We start from the raw sequence: 13252 nt of genomic DNA, 5'->3' as shown, positions 1-13252 counted from the left end.
CCCCCCCCCCCCCACCCACCCACCACTACTACCACCAATCAAGAACTTCCCTTTACATATCACATGATCCACTCCAGGGGAACTCACAGCCCTGGATGCATTTCAGAGAGAGAGAGAGGTGAGTAGTTATGTAGCATGCATATATATAGTAGCAGAGAGGAGAAAATTAAAGAAATCTGATGCAAGTTGTTGATAGTTTTGGTTAATTTTGAGAGTTGAAAGACTCTTGAGAGATAGTCCAAACTGTTGAACAGAACCAGGAAGATATTGTAACAGCCGATGGTAAAATCATAAACTTTTTATTACAGGTTAGACAACAACTTCAAGAATTTATGAGCCATCATCAGCTTTACTGTGTCTGCATTAAATTCACACCTCATCTGCTTATTTCGTAGGTTCTCTCTCTCTCTCTCTCTCTCTCTCTCTCACACACACACACACACACACACACACACATAGAATAATAGCTCAGTTCTCTGTTATTTCTTGCTTGAACAGACATCATATCCATTTTCTTGCTGTTATCCTGCCTGGGTGATTATGGTTCTTGTTGAAAATTGAAGTTCACAAGCTTTTTTAATCAGGGTTTTTTTTTCTCTATATTTGTTCTTCAACAAATTTTCCAAGTGGATATTCTTCTTTCTGCTATGAATTTCTAACATTTAGTTAACTGGGCTGTCATTGGTTTATGTTAGGTTCCATTGTAATAATTTTATTTATCTATCTACTTTTTTTCCCTTAAATTTATTTTTATTTATAGTTGTATTCATGCTGTATTCAGCAGGTTTCTATGGTAGCACTGGAGTTCAAAAATTGAATCTTGATAGCTTCTTTCAGTTTTGAAGATGAAGTGTTTTCATCATTTCAAGGATAGAGTTAAAAGCAGGGTACAGAAATCAGCACCAATTTTGAAAAACCAGAACAAATCAGATACATCAGAAGCTGAGAGAGTAACAAAGTCTTCTGGTTCAGGTTCTCTGCCACGTACTATTCCTGAAATATACGAAGAGAAAGCTCAGAATTTGAGGGTGTTCACGTTTGCGGAGCTAAGGCAAGCAACAAGTAACTTCAGTAGATTACTTAAGATTGGCGAAGGCGGTTTTGGATGTGTGTACAAGGGAACCATCAAGCCTGTTGATGGCAAGGGTGAACCTTCGGTGGTTGCTATCAAGAAACTCAACAGAGACGGCTATCAGGTAAATGATCATGTAATTCTATTCCATTACAATGCTGAGGTTGTAGTACTGCAAGACGAAACATAAGTGAGCTTATCTGAACAAGTTCAGGGTCACAAGCAATGGGTAGCAGAAGTGCAGTTTCTTGGTGTGGTGGAGCATTCCAATCTTGTCAAGCTTATCGGATACTGTGCTATGGATGGAGAGAGAGGTATACAGAGGCTACTAGTGTATGAATACATGCCTAACAAAAGCCTGGAAGATCATCTTTTCAACAAGGCTCATTCTGCTCTATCCTGGGATCGGAGACTGCAGATAATGCTTGGGGCGGCACAGGGATTGGCTTATCTCCATGAAGAATTAGAAATCCAGGTTCCCTTCTTGTTTTTGTGCCCTTGATTGCTGTGTGTTTGCGGAAATGATGAATGAGTCCAGCTAACGAATTATTGATCTTTGGGAAGAGTTCATCTTTGAAACTTTAGATGAGATGGTTTGCTTTGTTCACTTAGTTCTGTTAATGGTTAGGTTATATATCGGGATTTCAAGTCATCGAATGTGCTGTTGGATGAGGAGTTCAAGCCAAAGCTTTCGGACTTTGGGCTTGCGAGGGAGGGGCCAACGCCCGGTCATACTCATGTTTCTACTGCGGTATGTCATTTTTGGTACACATAGCATAAGCATTTCATGTAAGGTCGCGTTTGGATTAACGTGTTTGAAGATAAGGATTTTAGATTCACAACAAATTCTTTTTAGCTTGTACGGAGTTCAAATGTTTGAGCGACCTCTTTTCAGTTATTATGGTGGATTTCAAATCAATCTAATCATTTCTCTAAATCCTTCCTCTGAAACGGAATATGAAGGAATTTATGAAAGATTGCATGGACTTTAAGTAACTTCTGCAACTTGCTGTCCTGTTTGTTCTGTTATATGGCTGAAACAGAAAAGATTAACTATAGACTTTCAAGAATTTGAGATCTTATTTGCAATCAGTGGTTAGTTTTCAAAAGATTGATAGCTTCTGCTTTCTGTTCATAGGTTGTTGGAACATATGGATATGCAGCCCCAGATTACATAGAGACAGGACATCTTACCTCAAAGAGTGATGTCTGGAGCTTCGGAGTTGTGTTGTATGAGATCTTGACGGGCAGACGATCCCTGGAAAGGGACCGACCCAGGTCTGAGCAGAAAATGCTGGACTGGGTGAAACAGTATCCTGCTGATAGCCGGAAATTTGGCATGATCATGGATCCGAGACTTGAGAATCAGTACTCACTCAGTGCAGCCCGTAAAATTGCCAAATTAGCCGATAGTTGTTTGGTAAAAAGTGCAAAAGACCGACCAAAGATGAGCAAGGTGGTGGAGAGCTTGAAGCAAATAGTTCAGGTTGAGAATGCTGAAAGCCCTCCCACAAAGTATTTGGAGGATGCTGAAGATAACGCAGTGGAGGAGAAGCCTGTGAAAGAGAAGGGGGCATCAGAATCAGCCAAGAGGAGAATCGCACATTTGGCTAAAATAAGTGAGAATCTGGGGGGAGTGAGTGGAAGGAGGTTTATGATCATGCAGAGGGCCAAAGTGACATAAATCAAATTTCTGTTTGTTGGAAATGCCTAAGACTTTACGGGGCTGTCGAAGAACGTAGCAGGTTGAAAGCATGTGTTGGAACTTATTTGTGACAGATTTTGAGTTGTCAGCTTAAAAGCTAGTACACTGATATAATCTAGTAGAGAACTGTCTGAAGGAATGAATCGTAGACTTCTGCTAATTGAGAAGGTATGCAGAAGGAGAAGAATTGAACTGCCAAGTTAATATATTATCACATGGTTCATCTTGGGAGTATTTTTCCCCCTACTGGAAAATTCTCATCCAGTCTTGATTTCTACTTTCATCCAATTAATTGTGCGGCAGTGTTATTTTACTTGCCATGTGTGATCGAACTCAATCTGAGCTTAAATTTCTCATACTGGTGGTTGGTTTTCTTTTCTGTAGCTATCCTTGTACTAAAGAATAACCACCTAAACGCTTGACCCAATTACCATAGCTACTTCAGTTTCTTAAAAGCAACAACTTGAATGCTCCTTAATCTATCATCTGCTGCATTATTAGATGCAGTTTCACACTCTTTAACAGACAGCAAATGCATAGGTTAGTGAAGCTGAAATACCAGGTTCCTTTCTCTTAACAGGAAAACCTGTTAACTCTTGCCTTTCTTTACTTTCGGTTCAATGTATATTGTACACAATGATCATCTAAGAGGATTTAGTATTAAAAGTTACAGAAATAAGAAACAGTGTGTTCAAATCTCAATCAAACTTTAGGATCTCAACTAGCCTACAGAGTTCCTTATGATCATCAAGTGTTAACTGAGCATAAGGAAGAACTAAATTGGTTCCCACTTAAAAGGTGTGGATACCAAAAATAATGGAGACATCTGTTCGAGGCTAATAGGGAAAAAAGAACATTAGAACCAATCTGACCAAAGTCTCTGTACACATGTGGTTGTCAATTAACTAGTCATCATCTTGTACTGCAAAATGCTGTTGCTGTCTCCCATCAAATGTTATTCGTGGGGCAAATTGCAAGATGAGATTATTAATTCAGCCTATATGAAAAATAATTAAGTCAACAGTAATGAAGTGGAACCAACAGCTCAAACTGCATATGGGAATGCATACTAGTCTTTCAAACGAAACGTAATTATCACCTGCTAATAATGAGAAATCTCAGATGGTGAGTTTGAGTCTGTTAGTCTGTGTAGACCACAGCTGTTCTCATCCCTACTCAATTTTGGCATAAGAAACACTGTAAAACCAAAGTTGTGCAAAGTTAATAAATAAATGATCTGACAGACTGAACTAGTGCATTCGAAGCAGTTACATTCTTCAGAGCAAGCAGTTTTAGACACAAATGATAATGAGGAGAGATAAATTCTGGGTGAAAGTGTATCCAAAGCTTCAGGAAGCACTTCATGAAGAACCTAGAACTTGCTCTAATTCTACATAAAAAAATGGTTAGTTAACTAAATATACAAAGGACAGTTTCATACTTCACAATATGTAGAAGTGCCCCAAAAGTAATTAAGATTTCACAAGAACCATACAACATTGATCCGAGTTCAGAAGAGAGGTGCTGATACTAAGTGAAACTGCAAGTGTTGACCAAGTTCTTTCCTTCCTATACATAGAATATCAATTTAAGAAGATTAAAAATCTCCTTGTTATGAGAGAGAATTCTTACCTCCATTTATAAGACTACTCTCTCAAGGTCAATATGATTTCAACACATAGAGACTGGGGTAGTCGGTCCAGGTCATAAGACATTTGCCAAATTGAACACCCATCACCTCACCTGAATAGGCATTAAAGTGAGGTCATGAGAATTTGCCAACCTCAGTTATTGTCACCTAATAAAACACGATAAAAATGGCAGGACATTAAAATTTATGTTCTCAGCAGAGATATATGCAATATTTTATAACCTTAAGTGAAGCAAACCATACACACTAGCAAAAAAGAAGAATGGTGCAGAACTAGTGATTCGGCTTGCTCTCTTCTCATTCATCAAATTGAGCAAAACCTGAAAGAATAACAGAAATTGGTACAGACGAGTAAAAAGACAAGCAAATAGTTAACTAAATGGAGTGCTAATTTTATCAAACTCAACTTGTCCACATTGAGAAAAATCTACCTCAGAGCCAGACCAAGATTATTATTGAAAATGCAAATTTAACAGATAAAAACATATAAAGCATTAAGACATGAAGGGTTTATAAAATCAAGGTGCTTCTTGACATGGAACATCTTTTCCTCCCCTAAACTGATTGCTTTGTGTTTTTGAATACCAATAGGCTTTGTCTTATATAACTGAAGACATTCTTAAACATAAAATATTTTATAGTGCCTCATGATCAACTATTACATTAGTAAAAACAATAATCAGAATAGAATGTGCATGCCAGTTGATGCTGAGAATCGAGACAGGATATTATATGCAGTGAAGCATGTCCTACCATTCCATGCACCAAACTTGCTTTTACAACATTGCAAGATTTATTTGTTTATCTGCAATTATATATATATATATATTATATATATACGTGTATACATCTACATAGTATGATCCATCCCAAATAAAAATCTTACTTTTAGACTCTAGAAGTCGAGCCAAATTCAGATAAGGAGCTTGCGACCAAATCATATGACTATAACTTATGCCTTTGACTTTGGCAACAAAATCTAATATTGTACAGGATTTGCAGTGAAAATAGAGTCAATAAACATTATCTTTGAATAACTTGATGCCCAACATGTAGCTAAACAAGAATTACCTTTCAACCGTTAAATATCAATGGTAATAGCATTAGCATGCCATTCTAAATTTGAAATTCAACAGTTTGGCGAGTCATTGACGAATAAGTTATCGTTCCTCATAAAAGAAACCTACAAGAGGCACATTGAGGAGTCATTCGTTCAGACTTCCAGATTCTGATCCAGGTGTAAGTTCCAGCTGGTGTACCGAAGATGTCTTTATATAGCAAAACCAAACACTATCAAGCAGTCATTTCATATACTCATCTGCTGATGGCTTCTGCGTTGTGCTGGACTGATTGTCAGCGAATTCAAAAAGGTCAAAGCTTGTTTTCTGATACATCCTATTTCTATGTATAAAGTCATATGTTATGTACATTAGGAAGTCTATAAAGAGACTCTTCCCTGTTATTTCTTTTGTACAATCAATATCTTCTTCTATATCATGATATGCTTTTTCCAAAATCTTATATGTTATTTCATCAAACTCAAAGGGAATCTCCCTCAACTTCTTTGCCCACATCGCCGTCCTGTGCGGTAACCCTTGCTTGCGTAGGTTGGACAATAATAGGTTAGTTGTAACTACATCTGGAATAAAGGCCATCTTAAGTAATTTTCCGGTCAAGATCATTGCACGATCTAGTATATCATGGCAGACACCATTCATCAGAGTATTGTAGGTAACTGTATCTGGAACTATTCCAGTAGAAATAAGCTCATCAAACATCATAATAGCTCGATTCATCCTCTGGCTTCTGCAGTAACCATGAATCTGTATGTTATAGGTTGTAACATCTGGGTCCCAACCACTAGACAGCATTGTGTTTGCCAAATACTCCGCATTTAACATGTCAAACTGCCTGCAGTATCCACTGATCAAAGTGTTGTAAGTCACAATATCTGGGGTAAAGCCATGTCTTTGCATTTCAATGTAGGTCTCTGTTGCCGACTTCATCCTGCCCTGTTTACAGAACCCCTTGATAATAATGTTGTAGGTGAGACGATCTGGCAGCAGACCCCTCTCCCTCATCTCCATTTCCAACTTCAATGCTTCATTTAGTTTGCCACAGTTGCAAAAACCAGAAATTAACGAATTGTAAGCAAAGTTATTAGGAACAAGTCCTTTGCTCGTCATTTTTAAGAACATATCATAAGCCTCTTCAACAAAACCTCCTTTAGCAAGTCCATCAATGAATGCAGAAAATGCAACAGCATCAGGAGCCATCCCCAGCACCTCCATTTCTCTCCACAGACCCTGAGCTCTCATCATATCCCCTTTCTTGAAATACCCATCTAGAACCACAGTAAAAGCCACTTTACTGACGGGATAACCCTTTTCTATCATCTCATATATAAGAGAGTTGGCTTCTTGGAGCCTTCCAATTTTAGTCAAGCCTAGAAGAAGTGAAGTACAGGTAGAAGCTGAAGGAGTTAGGCCAAATTTCACCATAATGTTATAGACTTCAAAAGCTTTGTCTTCTAACCCTGCTTTGCCATAGGCAACAATTAAGGAATTAAATGCTATTACACTAACAGGAACCCCTTTCTCAAGCATATTCTCCAACAATTCCAAAGCTTCATCTAATCTCCCTGCCCAACATAGTCCTCCAATTGATATATCAGACAATGAAGAATCTGGAACCAATCCAATCATTGATAGGTTCCTGAGCAATTGTTCCCCATCCTCCTCCTTGCCATACTTGTAATGTCCTGCAGCTAAAATGTTGAAAGTCACACTATCAGGAGCCACACCTTTGCTTCTCATCTCTTCATAAAGCATATTTGCCAGACCAATTTCTCTTGCCTTAACATAGCCATCCATCAAAGCGTTATACAACGCAGTGTTTGGAAACACTCCAATTTCTTGCATCCCATCAAAGATTTTTCTGGCTTCGGCAATATTACCCTCCTTGCAGAAGGCATTTATGATTGTACTAAATGTGGCGGGGCTTGGGTTGCAACCACTTTCAACCATCAGATGCACCCAATTTAATGCATCCAAAGTCCAACCCCTAACACAATACGCATTGATTAAAATGTTATACGTATGCACATCTGGTTCACATCCAAACTTCTGCATTACATACAACAAACTTTCTCCAATCCTTATGCATCCTCTTCTACAAAAGCCAAGAATCATCATATTGTATATATAAATTGAAGGAATGGGTCCTTTACAAACCATGTCTCTATACAACTTCCACACACTGCCACAATAACCAAATCTAAGCAACAATTTTAACAGAACACAAATTGCTGAAACACTCGGCCTCCGACCAACTTCTCTCATTCTACCCAAAACCTCCAAGGCACAAGATGCCATTTCCGCTTTTGTAAAAGAGCGCATTAATGCATCAAGAATGAAAAAGTCCAGTGCATCCTTAAAATACTCTTGCCACACAATATTATAGCTCCTTTCCTCTCCTATTTCCTGAATCACCCACCCGAGCACATCTTGGGCCATAAGCCTAAATTCTTCAGCCACTAATAAATGCACAGCAACACAACATTGTCGAACTACACCATCTGAATGATCACGAAAGACATATTTGAAAAATGCAATTGCAGCCTCCTCTTTCAAAAGCAATTTCATGATCTTTACCAGGGCAAACGCGCAGAAATTGCTGGAAAATCCCTGTAAAAGATACCCTTTCCCCTGTTTGATAATCTTTGAAATTCCAACAGCGAGTTTACGCCTCTCATTCGAATTAATCACAGTGTTGAACGAGTCATCGTCGTAACTACTGCTGAAAGGTGAAAACTGTCCAAGAAAATCGAATTTTGAGGCAACACGAAACGAGCTCGAGCTGTTAAAGCAAACAAACTGAATCAACTGAGGACAAATTCTTAGTCTATCGCGGGGAACAGACCGAAAGTGAACAAGCGCTTCTGAGCTTATGTGGAGAAAGAGAGGGAAAGAAGGGCAGACCTTAAGATTGCTACGCACAGCAGCAGACATCCGCAATGCTCGCCGGTATTTGCGTCGGAAAATGGGGCCTCCGGCGTACGGTGTCTGAAGAGGGTTTTGGCTTTTGGGTTTACGGCTTCATTCCATTACCGCTGAAATTGAAACGAGCCGTGGGAAAACAAAGAACCCCATGGATTTGGGCCTCCAAATAGTTCCCCTGGGCTTGATTGCAATCTCAAGCCCATTAATCTCGGCTCTCGCCCTGTTTGTTTATGTTTTCATTTTCAATTTTCAGTGATAAATATGTATTTTTAATTTTGTTTAGATTTTTATGTAATAATTAAAGTGTGTTTAAATTATTTTAAGAGATTATTTTAAATTATAGTGTCAAATTAATATATTCTTAACGAGAATACTTTAAAAAAAAAAGAAAGAATACTAACTATTGTGTTTCATAGAAATCAAACTCATAGTCAATAAGGCCTAATTTAGTTGGTGAAACTGAAATCTCGTCACTGTAGAGGTTATGGGTATGAACATTGCTATATGCATAGAATATTGTTTTACTATATAGTAGGTGTTGTCTATTGTAATAGTAAGTTTTGTTTTATTTTCATTAATAATAATTTATTGATTCAAATAAAAAAAAATTCTAACTCAAAATTTTGACTCTAAATCTTTAAATTATATATCAATTCAAGCACCACATTTTCGCTTGTGCAACCACTACAAGCACAATGATCGCTACACGGACTAACACTACGTACATAATTGACTAACACTATAAATTGTAAAAATATTTCATAAAATACTTTTAATAAATATAATTAAATACCCTCTAAAATCAACATTTGAAGAACAATACGAGTTGTAATATGATGAGTATTTGATGATTTTTGCTTAACCAGTTTTTCAACTTCTTTTTCATGGTATAAGTGTTGGATTTATTGAGATATTACCCTCTTGAAAAAACTAAAGTTTGTATAATTTTTAATTAAAAAGTATTATACAGTTGAATTTTTATAAAAAAAATATATATTATGGGTACTATGTACATACTATATATAATGTCACATAATTAAATTGGTGAGAAATTAATTCATTTCATTCCTGTTTATAAGGGGGTGATTGTTGGCCCACTTCCATGGCCCAAAGCCCACCAAAGTCTGTTACCCACTTGGGGGTCAGTGGTTGGGTTAAAGATGTTTCGGTTACATGTTGATATCATATCTACACGTATATTGTACGTGGTATGTTTTTAAATTATGGATTGATTTAATTATATTATTTAAAAAATATATATATCAATGTGATACTAAAATATGATAAAAGATTTATATTACTTTGTCCATGATTTTTGACAACTTGGCTACATGGCAGGGTCAGATGTATTTTTCGTATTCTAGAGATCGTATATTTTTGGTCTCATTGATACAAGATTCTCATTAATGATTTTATAGATTATAAAAAATTCTCAATTTTAGTTCTATGTAAAATTTCGTTCATATTTTAACGAAAAAGGTAGCACGTGGCTTAGTATTTTGACAAAAAATAACTTATGAGATCACTAATATATATAGAGTAAAAAATGTTATTTTTCCTTGCATGGCCTATGGTTTTTATACCAAATTGCATATGATGATATGGTGACAACTACTCTATTTGAATTTTGCAGTTAGAAACTCACCAATTTTTATTTTTTTTAATAGCAGCCATTTATTATATCATTTAATATTTAATTTAAATTCAAATATTAATTCAATACATTAATATTTTAAAATAATAAATATATTCAAACGAGAAAAAAAAAGAAAATACTAAAACAATAGACATATACATATATTTTGAGACTCAAATTCACAATATTTTAATTATGAGACGCGAACTTTACCATATAAATAATTTATACACATATATGCATTCAAGAATCAATTTAATGTTGAAAATACATATGGCTATGGTTGGTGATATGGTGTTGTTTTTCAGGTTCTTTGGTTGATCTGAGACAGTGGAAATATGAAGAGGTGTTGAGTGTTGATCATAAGAGAACTGAAAATATAATAAATATTTGGTATTATTGTTATAATTAGTTGAAAACTATTACAATTTTGAAAAGAAAATATATATTATAAGAAAAAACCCCATAAATAATACTCTTGAAATTTTTATTTTTAAAGATTTTCAGCAGCTAGAAATGGTTTCTCTAGGTATGAAAATTCATCTCCTTGATAAATTTAATTAAATGGGATATTTCCTTTTTCTAAACTTGGAAAATTAAATTCCACACATCTATATCTATACTATTTATAAAGTAAGAAATTCTTACTATCATGGTTGGTAATACTACTCGTTTTCTTCACAAATAATCATATTTTTAAATTAATTAGTTTATTAATAATTTTCTATTCATACAAATTTAAAAAATATTAATTTTATCATTTTATCCTTTTTTTTTTTCAATGAACGAAAGAAATATAATAAAAATTTAAATTATACGTACGATCGAGTGTGCTCTAATGGCTAGTTTAAATGAATTCTTAGTTTGCAAGAGAAATTGATCCGAAAAACAAAATATAAAAAACAGCAAGAAAACCTTACACAATGCTTCTACTTCCATAGATTAGCATTCAAACACCCCAAGATTTATAGCTGATGACATCCCAATAGAGGACTCTCAATCCTCTCATCATCATATACACATTCAGATGCCATGATCTTGATCAGCACACCAAATTAAGAAAAGTGAAAATCAAAATTGTGGGATGGACATAAATGATCTCATCCAACTCCTTCTGCCCATCTCTCCTTTTACAGATCAAACCTTTTCAATTTATGTATATATAGTTCTTATGTGTAAATCTCAGGCCACAGCCACTGTCCCTGTTCTTACAGCTTTGTTGGTGTCAGATTCTTTAGCTGGGTCTGATGAGGTTTGTCTGTTTGATCTCTTGGAGGAGCTGGAAACCTTCCATCTCCTCTCGACTTCTTCGTCCATTTCAATCTGTTCTTGCCTGCACTCTTGGCTGCAAAATGGTGTGTTCCCTCTGTAGATTCAAGGATTGGAGAAATTGATTAATGTCACATAATTATGTAATAATTAAGCAAAGTAAGGATTATTACCAAAATCCCAGAAAAGTGTTTATGTATGGATATATGTATACCTGTACATGAAAATGTCCGTGTTGTGGTTGAGTGGTCTGTGGCAAAGGAAGCAAGAATCAAGAAAATGGGGTTGGTAGTTGTCGTAGTCGCAGTATGCCGCAGCTGACCTCATTCTTGCTTTTTATATGGGGTTTATGGGCGGAGGAAGTGGTGGTTCACGGCGGCGGAGGTGGTGGGAGAGAGTTGTGAGTGATTGTGGTGGTGGGAGGGGAAGGATAACAAGGGGTGGGAGTGGTTTTATATAGTGGGAAGGGGTGGCTATAGCTAATCTTGGGTGGTGGATGGAGCAGCAACACCCGTTGACTTTGACTAATCACATTTCTTCACAAGTTTGGGGTGAGAGGCTTTTATTGGTTGAGAGCGATTGGGGTGCATTGGGTGGTGGAGCAGCGGAAGATGACTAAAGTAGTATTATAAAAACCAGTGGCTGTTTACTTTTCCCCAAATCCAAGGGGTTGAGTGTTCTGTTCAGTACAATGCATCTGCTCTGCTGCCCACATTGTCATTCTCTTTTTACTTTTTTGCATTTTGCCCCCTTGTATTTAAGGGAATCTCTCATAGGCCCATAAACTTTTTTTTATTTCTTTCTAACATGTGTGTGTATATATATATTTCTAATTTTTTTGGTTTTAACTTTTCAAGGAAAATTATAATAGTAAATTAAAATTTTGAGCACAATAAAAAATACTCTATATACATAGTGTTCTAGAACAAATTTTATTAATTTTAGTCATATATTTACGGTCTTTAATCACTGATAATATGTTGAAAAAAATTATATTTTCAGATAGTGTTCAATTTAATACATATATATATACATAAATCATAATTTTCTCCCTAGAAAAAAAGTTTAAAAGAATGACAATAAATTCAAGTTACATATGAACATAAACCAAATAACGCTGATTTAAAAGCCTTAACTAGGTTCGTCAGTGTGCATTCTTTTGGTATTTTGGATTTACATCTGCTTTGAATTTGAATGTATTAAATTTTATGTATATATCCAATTTATTATATTCCAATTAAAAGGTTTTTTTTTTAATAACTTTGAATCCGACTCGTTGTCATTCCTACAATTTGTTGAGGCAAAAACACAAATCCAAGAAAATTTTAGTGGTAAAAAAGAAAAGCCCATTGAATTGCAAAAACAAGAAACAAAAGAATGACATCTTGAAAAAGGTGGAAACCAAAAACCACTAAAACCCCATCAATCATTACATCATGGCACCTAAAAATTCCATGATTTCTACTCACACACACTTTTTGTCTTTTTCCCATCACACCACCTTGGAGCTGCGTAGGATTGGGTCCCACCACAACCCCAATTGCTCACCTCAATCATGGGTCCCGCCTCCTCCCATCATAAACCAACAAAACAAGTGGAGCCCACTTGGGGGACCGATTGTGGACGTTGGATTGGATTATGGGATGGGGTGGGGTGGGGTTGGGTTTCAGATCAACGCCATTGTCTCTCCGGCTGCCCGTTGCCCGCGGGCAGCTAATAATATTCTCCTTACCTCTTTTCTTAATTCAATTTGGCTTTGAGGTTGAAAGATTTGGGGGTTACAGTTACACGTGCGGCACTGAGATGTCACCAGCGGAGCATCCAATAATTGCTCCCCATGCTACGTGGCGTTTGGATGCTTCTCGTGCTACGTTGTGGGAGATGTCACTGTTCCCTAGGTCATGCGATGGACGGCTAG

The 13252-nt window shown here is 36.4% G+C and overlaps 3 protein-coding genes across 15 annotated transcripts; 1 reads left to right on the top strand and 2 right to left on the bottom strand.

Moving 5' to 3' along the window:
* On the top strand, nucleotides 49-3090 carry LOC105167457 (probable serine/threonine-protein kinase PBL19). 8 transcript variants are annotated; one of them, XM_020694006.1, is made up of 6 exons: nucleotides 53-118; nucleotides 309-391; nucleotides 785-1196; nucleotides 1287-1547; nucleotides 1701-1823; nucleotides 2211-3090. In XM_020694006.1, exons 3-6 carry the CDS (start codon nucleotides 846-848, stop codon nucleotides 2754-2756), a joined length of 1281 nt encoding a protein of 426 aa, XP_020549665.1. In that variant the 5' UTR covers nucleotides 53-118; nucleotides 309-391; nucleotides 785-845; the 3' UTR covers nucleotides 2757-3090. The 8 variants fall into 8 exon arrangements, with proteins under 8 accessions (XP_011085534.1, XP_011085542.1, XP_011085500.1 ...); XM_020694008.1 differs by having other exon boundaries at nucleotides 61-118; nucleotides 782-1196; XM_020694013.1 differs by having other exon boundaries at nucleotides 100-118; nucleotides 309-395.
* Nucleotides 3027-8637, bottom strand: LOC105167520 (pentatricopeptide repeat-containing protein At3g22470, mitochondrial). 6 transcript variants are annotated; one of them, XM_020693995.1, is made up of 6 exons: nucleotides 8409-8637; nucleotides 5500-8240; nucleotides 4651-4748; nucleotides 4410-4520; nucleotides 3877-3974; nucleotides 3027-3774 (listed from the first exon to the last, which is right to left on the bottom strand). In XM_020693995.1, the coding sequence occupies exons 1-2, from the start codon at nucleotides 8436-8438 to the stop codon at nucleotides 5730-5732; spliced, it is 2541 nt and encodes an 846-aa protein (XP_020549654.1). In that variant the 5' UTR covers nucleotides 8439-8637; the 3' UTR covers nucleotides 3027-3774; nucleotides 3877-3974; nucleotides 4410-4520; nucleotides 4651-4748; nucleotides 5500-5729. The 6 variants fall into 6 exon arrangements, with proteins under 6 accessions (XP_020549654.1, XP_011085593.1, XP_020549647.1 ...); XM_011087291.2 differs by having other exon boundaries at nucleotides 5500-8637; XM_020693988.1 differs by having other exon boundaries at nucleotides 4410-4575; nucleotides 4672-4748; nucleotides 5500-8637.
* On the bottom strand, nucleotides 10942-11775 carry LOC105167450. The gene is made up of 2 exons (XM_011087184.2): nucleotides 11549-11775; nucleotides 10942-11431 (listed from the first exon to the last, which is right to left on the bottom strand). Exons 1-2 carry the CDS (start codon nucleotides 11659-11661, stop codon nucleotides 11248-11250), a joined length of 297 nt encoding a protein of 98 aa, XP_011085486.1. The 5' UTR covers nucleotides 11662-11775; the 3' UTR covers nucleotides 10942-11247.

This window comes from Sesamum indicum, linkage group LG1 (assembly GCF_000512975.1).
Source record: "Sesamum indicum cultivar Zhongzhi No. 13 linkage group LG1, S_indicum_v1.0, whole genome shotgun sequence".
Taxonomy (NCBI): domain Eukaryota; kingdom Viridiplantae; phylum Streptophyta; class Magnoliopsida; order Lamiales; family Pedaliaceae; genus Sesamum; species Sesamum indicum.
Note: the sequence above shows the minus strand (reverse complement) of the source record. Positions and strands in the feature narration are given on the sequence as shown.

What these genes read in the sequence shown, in the direction of transcription:
- LOC105167520 (XM_011087291.2), bottom strand. Translation starts at nt 8,438, where the DNA reads ATGTCTGCTGCTGTGCGTAGCAATCTTAAGGTCTGCCCTTCTTTCCCT.
- LOC105167450 (XM_011087184.2), bottom strand. Translation starts at nt 11,661, where the DNA reads ATGAGGTCAGCTGCGGCATACTGCGACTACGACAACTACCAACCCCAT. An exon ending in ACGGACATTTTCATGTACAG is followed by an intron (nt 11,432 to 11,548) that starts GTATACATATAT and finishes TTGAATCTACAG; the next exon opens with AGGGAACACACCATTTTGCA.
- LOC105167457 (XM_011087232.2), top strand. Translation starts at nt 846, where the DNA reads ATGAAGTGTTTTCATCATTTCAAGGATAGAGTTAAAAGCAGGGTACAG. An exon ending in TCAACAGAGACGGCTATCAG is followed by an intron (nt 1,197 to 1,286) that starts GTAAATGATCAT and finishes GAACAAGTTCAG; the next exon opens with GGTCACAAGCAATGGGTAGC. An exon ending in ATACTCATGTTTCTACTGCG is followed by an intron (nt 1,824 to 2,210) that starts GTATGTCATTTT and finishes TTCTGTTCATAG; the next exon opens with GTTGTTGGAACATATGGATA.